The 7,307-nt window shown below is 34.2% G+C and overlaps 1 protein-coding gene across 4 annotated transcripts in view; it reads left to right on the plus strand.

Moving 5' to 3' along the window:
* Positions 1-4,902: 4,902 nt before the first annotated feature.
* LOC109537188 (odorant receptor Or2) overlaps positions 4,903-7,307 on the plus strand; it is an 18,953-nt gene continuing 16,548 nt past the window's right edge. For 3 of the 4 annotated variants that reach the window (XR_007280405.1, XR_007280406.1, XM_048661481.1), the window contains exons 1-2: positions 4,903-6,408; positions 7,099-7,303. Coding sequence is in view for 2 of the 4 variants with exons in the window: in XM_048661481.1 (XP_048517438.1) it covers positions 6,342-6,408; positions 7,099-7,303 (272 nt within the window). In the remaining 2 variants the exon portion in view is untranslated. The remainder of the gene's footprint in view (positions 6,409-7,098; positions 7,304-7,307) is intronic. The other variant, XM_019903788.2, reaches the window with a different exon arrangement.

Consider the following 7,307-nt stretch of genomic DNA (forward strand, 5'->3'; position numbering starts at 1 on the left):
AAAATTGTAGAAGAGAACTTTTTTGGTATCAAAAATTTTCGTAATTTGAAGCAAAGATCGTAATTTTTCTTTTTGAATGCTTAAGTATTCCAATAGCCTGCCAATCCAACGTGGGATTTTTTCAAAATAATTCTTAATAACAAAGTTGAAACGCATAGCTTGCATATCTGTGGTGGTTATGACTAACGTAGGAATTCTATCCGACGTACCGTTTGACGTCACAGCCTGTAAGAGCGCGTTCTGGCTTGACGTCATTTTTCTGGTGACGATGGTCACTTTCGATCCCATTTTTTTACACACATTTTTTTGTACAATTTTGCTATTCTCATTTTTTTTTTAATCCCACACTCTAGCGTCTGAAGAAGTTTCATCCAAGCAAATCTTATGCGCAAACACCCTATTTAATGGAAAATAGGGCACTTGGCTACAGTTTTCCAGGAACCAGCGGCAAACGTTGATCTAACGTTCATAATCTCCAGGTCTGAGATAACGAACTTTTCTCCTCCTAAATGGTTGGAAATTATATTTTTTCCACGTTCGCCTATCGATAGTTCCTAATAATGTTATTTCTTTTAACTTTCTGCTACTTCTTCAGCTATTTAATTTATATAACTATGGTCGTTTCATCTCAAATTGGCCATAATTTTGTAGATTATGTTGTAGTCTTTCGAAAATGTCCCTGAATTGTTGTCTTCTCTCTGGATAACGTTCCTGGTACAAGTTGGTTGCAGCCTCTGAATTCTCCCCAGTTTGAATAAGCAACTATGATCTGATGAGCTCACTTTCCATAATTTTCATATTTCATTTCAGATGAATTTCTATAATTCCACTAAAACTAAGAAACAAGCAGGATCTATACAGCTTTAAGAAAACTTTGGCACTGTCATTACGGACATTGACATTCGCCTCGTCATCAAAAACTTACTCGTTCAAAGGGGGCACACGCAGCCTACTTGAAAAAATTAACAACTAGAATTTGAATTTATTTAACTGATAAATATTTACAGAAAATTGTACATAAAACTGTAAAACCCTGCAGAGATAAACATATATCTATACACAGGCCTAGTTGCAAGAAAAAACGAAAACTTAATAAAAATATAACAACAAAAAATCCTATTACTAACCTAAATTAAAGTTCTCTTGTTTGACTTGTCAAGAAACATTTCGTATTCTATTATTTTACATACATTACTATTAATAGTAAAATTCTAAAAAATTAGTTAGATTTTATCCAATCTTTCAACATAGGAAGCGTGATCTTTTATCCAGATACAATACTTTGTACTTATTTGGCAAGTTATTGAAAGTCTGCATTGCTCGTTTGTATGAATTCTTATCACTCACTCTTTTCTTGTTTTTTGGGACAATCAGGTTTTTACCGCGAGTAACACTAGCAGAGGCGAGATAATCATTTTTCAGAGAACTATAGTGGTATTTCAGCGCTTCAAGTGTATACAACTGTTCCAAAGTCATCCGATTGTCGTTTACAGCAAGGTTGCTTTTATTGACTATTTTTAACAATTTATTCTGTAAGTTTTGCAACAATTTTGTGCTATTTTTATAAGCTCCACCTCATGCTACAATGCCATAACTGACAATGCAATGAACAAAAGCAAAATATATTATTCGCAGTGTCATGGCTGGCATCATTTTGACAATTTTATAGAAAATAAAGACTAGGTATTTCGTCTTTCGTATGATATAGCGAATATGCTTGACCCATTTCATGTTATAATCAAAAACTATACTTAAATATTTATGCTATTCCACTCTCTCTATAAGACTACCCTTAATGTTAATGTATATCCTTGATGGAACACTATCGCTATAGTTGCCACAAGTCATACAAACAGTTTTTTTACATTAAGAGAAAAATTATTTGATACGAGATGAACAACTTTTAAATAAGCATTCATGTTTGCTTCAACCTCACTCCAAGTACCACCAGAAGCAATCACCGCAGTCTTATCCGCATATGATACAATTGATTCAATGGGAATCTTCAAGATATCATTTATGTACAGAATGAAAAGCAACGGTCCCAAAACTGTACCTTGTGGGACAAAAGTCTTTAAGATCATAATAAAAAAAAAAAAATAAAAAAAATAAACTAAATGTTTCATTTGTTTTGACCCTTTGTGATCTATTATTAAGGTAGCTTGAAAGCAGATCCAGAGCCATTCCTCTTATTCCATAACAGTAGAGTTAGTGTAATAATATTCTATGGTCAACAGTGTCAAATGCTTTTGCCAAGTCAAGAGATGTTATCAGTATAGGTTTACTAGTATTTAGTTTATTGTAGATAAAATTTGTTATATGATGTAAAGCATTTTTTTTACCTTATTGTACCCATTAATCCTCTATATTTAATTGAATGGTTTAGCAAAACCTAGATTGTGCTATATTGTTAGAAAGATAATTCGAAGCGGAAGTTAAATGTGGAAAAATATATAGTGTCCCATTTAAAAAAATGTCTTTTTACCGCAAATGAAACTTACATTATTGGATGCCACGTGAAGAAGTGCTTTGGAAATGTTTCCGTAGAAAGTTTTAAAAAATCACAGGAAAAGAGCTAGATAGATTTGCCAAAAGTGCAGCTTTTTGGAAAAGACGCTGTATCTCGGAAACAGAGATAGAGCAAACTCGGTTAGAGATATTGACGTACGGTTTTCACCATTAATTTTGCCATAAAAATCGAGGCTCATACACCGACATCAGTCGGTCTTTTGTCTATCTGATATAGAAATGGGAGTCTCCATTTAAAAGTGTCCAATTTGGTCCACTCTGTACATAAGGGTGATTGGTATATTTTAATTAATTGGAATGACAATTATTTGTGGTTTATGGAACATCTTGTATAAGCACATACATAATAACAGCAATAATATAATATAAATAATTAAATATCATTATTTTGCAGAATATCCTATTCTGCTTTAAAATTTAAATTCGTTGTCAATATAGCAATTGATGTTTTTGCAATTTGAAGGTTTTGTTTCATCTTTCTTTAACTATACATGGAATGATTTAATAAAATAGTAGGGAAATTATTCGTGCAAATGTACAGTTCAGTTCAATTTCTTCTACGTGACTGTTTGCATTGCATATTAAACAAGTTGTGATGGAAAATCGTTTAAAATTAATGAAGTTTTTCAAATCTACAATGATATTTACCGGTTTGTGGAGACTAAAATTGACGGATAATTGCTTTCTTAGATCACTATATTTGTTATATTCAGTAGCTATACAAGTGCTGTTTTCTCTTATGTTTTTCGGATCATTAGGCAATATATCAGAGGCAATCTCAAATGACGATTTCCCCGGAATTATCGATAACATCTGGTTCTCACTGCTGACGGTATTAATCTGCATCAAACTGTTAATGTGGCAACGAAAAAGCTTTGCAAATTTGATACTTAATGGTATTGCAGAGGAGCAGAGACTATATATGGAAGAATCTATTAATATCCAAGATACATTTGAAAATAATTATAAGGTAGGCTATAGAATAATTGTGTTAATCAGGCAGTAATCTAAATTACACGGTCGGCAAAAGATTTATTCCTTCTTTGGTGCTTTGGTCTGAGCAGTAGTGAGAAAAATAAAAACGTTTTAGCTACCACCCGCTAAAAAAAATTTTGTATCAGAAACGTATATTTAAATACCGAAACGTTTCAGTTATCTGCAGTATATGTTTCAGAAATGTTTGTTACCGAAACGTACTAAACGTTGCAAATAAATATTTTGGAATATCGTGTATCTTTGAAAAGAGCAAACCCGAACAGAAGAAAATATCTTAAAGACGCCTTTTGGATGTCTAATTAACATATGTGAGACGTCTGTTTATGTCTGTCTGACCTAAAGACATCCCCAAACAGCACAAAGAAATCTTTAAGATGTCTAATTAAGATATGTGAGACGTCTTAAAGAGATTACTTAAGAGTGTTACTAAGTCCAAAATATTTTTACTACTGGGAATGTAAAATAAAAACACGTCATTTTATTTTACTTTCCTAACTATTTTTTTTAATTTTCTCTATCAGGCGCCCTGTGTATCCAACTTTGAGTGCCGTTTTCAGTCTCCTTGACAGATTTTGCCAACCCTGATTTTTCCGCTGAACCTAAGAATGAAAAAAAGATAGACCCTGGTTAGGTGAGGGCTCGTTTCGGTTTGCCTGATCGAAACGTTTTAATTTCCTTCGCATCGTAACTTAGACTGTAAAAGTCAGTCCTTTGAGTGCTATCATAATTACTTCTGCGCCATTCAATTCCCGGCAAGTTACTTATATACTTACAAGAGTATAACCCGAAATGCTGTTTTTCACCCAGACAGCACATTATGTACTTAATACGTACATTTTAAGTATAGTAGTAAGTAAGTATTAAGTATGTACCATGTACGTACAATATTTACCAATATTTACTAATTTTTCAGTACATATACAGAATTCAATTGAATTTGTACATGGATATAACATATACTGATATGCAAAAATGTCTTACAATAAGATTAAATTATCGTTTTTTTTAAATAAAAACTTACAGAATAAGAGTAATAATAATCTGAAATAAGGACATCATAATATATAACGCATACATCATAACCTCATGTTTCGCTTCAGATTTAGCACATGTCTTCAAAAACTTTTTCACTCAGCTCGAGCTGGATCCATTTCATTTCCAACGTTTCCAACTATCCCCATATTTAGAGTAGAGTTCCCTAAACACCCTTAGTGTGTACGACATGTATATATGAATAAATACTGTAAAAAATAAAATCGTGTCATCTTTATTTAGTACTCATTAAGCAAGCAATTATGATTAAGTAATACACCGGGTGCTTTTTTTATCTTAAAACACTTAAATATATCGAAGACAAGTGATCCAACAATGAAATGTTAGGATCACTTGTTTTCGATATATTTAAGTTTTTCAACATAAAAAAGTACCCGGTATATATGTATGTACGGTAGACGTACAATGTACGTTAAATATATATGAGTGGATGTACGTACTATGTACATGTGTATAGACGTACCAGAGATGCGTTTTTCATTGAACATTTTACGTACCATGTACGTAATATGCCCTATTTGGTACGTGTACGTTACGTACATTTCGTACAGAATGTGCGTTCTTAAAACGTACTAAGTACGTATCTGTACATTTTGGGCACATATATTGTGGATTCATGGATCAGTAAAAGGAGTATTGATATCGCATTATATCCTGGTATAATATCCATTTGGAAGATGGTGGCCGATGCGCCGCCATCTTCCAAATGGGTTGGTTTCTTGTGGAGCCAGAACTTCGATGTTGTGCTCATGGGCCAATTTGCTCAAGTAATCACATTTGTTGCTTGTCAAGCCTTCTACGTTAATTTGCAAACTATGGACACATTGTCCAGTATTTTTTGTCTGTGGGATCTTAGAAGAGCCGTTATCTGCTTTTCTGACTTTTCCGTCTCCTTTTGCTGTCGCATCGTAGTTAGGCCGCTTTTTTTCTCGACTTTTTGCCTTCCTGTCCTTGCAATCCGTTGCCCGGGTACACCATTTGCAGGTTGTCTTCACTCCCTCCCCTCGCGCTGTGTCATCATTAAATAACTTATCACATAATTCCGGCCAAGCTGCCATCAGTTTCGGGAAAAGGAACGGGAAAACGAGAAAGAATGATGCTAGTGTGACACTCAATCTTCAGTCATGGTGCTGCGCCGAGATACGAAAGATCTGACCATTGGGAACACCCATGTTCCAGAGGTACGTCAACACAAAAGTGTCATTCTACACACTGTTATCATGACTATAGGGGAGCTTGGCCGTTGAAAAGTATACTCCTTCGCTATACAATTTGGTGACACTGGGTACAGGTCTGAAGTCGCAAGCACAAAATCGCAACTGTTATCAGCAGACAAGAACCCCTGATTGCCGGAATTCCCAGCGACTGTATCCGGAATTTTTAATATTATTTCAACAGGTGGTTTTAAATACCGAATGCGCAACGAAAAGTTGGTGGCAATAATTAATTTAATAAAAAACAACTGATATCAAGGTGTAAAATTTCAATAATTGGGAGAAATTAGTGAAAACTTATTATCAAAGCAGCAATATAAATATTATTTTCTTTTGACATTACGCTGCTCATCTAACTCGAAAATATACAGAAGGAACTTATAAACCATTTTCAGATTTTTGATCCCGCATTATTTTTCATTGTAGATTGTAAAGCATTTCATCTTGTTGGCGTTTGGTTGTACATCGGCCTCAGGATTTTTAGTGTGGGTTTGTGACACGATCAAGTACTTTCAGTATAGGAGTCTGAATGATACTGAAGTTAAACCTATGATGACATTACATGTTCGGTACCCATTGAACAGAAATAAATACTTCTTTGAGACATATATACTCAGTAAGTGATAGGATATATTTTCTTTAAATTCTGTCTCTGATCTTTTAGGTTTCAATTCAATCAAATAAGTGTGTATGTATGTATAAAAAGGCCAAGCGCTTTCGACAATTACGTCATCGTCAGGCACATCGTCAAATCAAAAGTGAACAGTGAAGATCCTCCAGAGCACCGAACCGAACATGTAAAGCAATAGTTATAAACGGTCCAAAGGGTTAAAATTGTAAAAGACAAACTTACTAGAAACAGACCAGAAAGAAGAAGAAGACAGAAAAAGCTAACGCTTTTGAGCGTAACTTTACGAGACTGGTCGCCACACTGCCGACTGGCCGACTGGTCAAGTTCCTTAATCAATTTCATTTGTTCTAATTTTCACTTTGGTCTGTTGCTAGAAAGTTTGTCTTTTACAATTTTAACCCTTTGGACCGTTTATGACTATTGCTTTACATGTTCGGTTCGGTGCTTTTGAGCACAAAGTTTTGTTTCCTTTTACTTTGGTTTGTCTGCGTCATATCCTCCAGGATGTTTACTGTTGCCTTGTTTGTTGTTTTTTAGTGGCCCTGATGATGACGTAATTGTCGAAAGCGCTTGGCCTTTTTATACATAGGTACATACACACTTATTTACAAAAACTTATTTGATTGAATTTAATTTTCATCCAGTGTGTACACACCAGCTTTTTCTTGTTTTTAGGTTTAAGCTCTACTCTAACTGGTGCAATATATTGTACAATCTCTCAAGTTTACTTTATAGTCCTCACAGCTTTCGTAATATCACAGCTGAAAGTGATAAAACGGCTTGCTCGAGATTTCCATTTATCGACTGAAAGTAATTTTAATGAAGAAGAGGCCTTGACGGCTATTCGAAATATATATAATAAACATCTCTATGTTATTCGGTAA

The sequence above is a fragment of the Dendroctonus ponderosae genome, unplaced genomic scaffold (assembly GCF_020466585.1).
Source record: "Dendroctonus ponderosae isolate FM_Combo_2020 unplaced genomic scaffold, Dpon_F_20191213v2 Dpon_F_20191213_1, whole genome shotgun sequence".
NCBI classification, from domain to species: domain Eukaryota; kingdom Metazoa; phylum Arthropoda; class Insecta; order Coleoptera; family Curculionidae; genus Dendroctonus; species Dendroctonus ponderosae.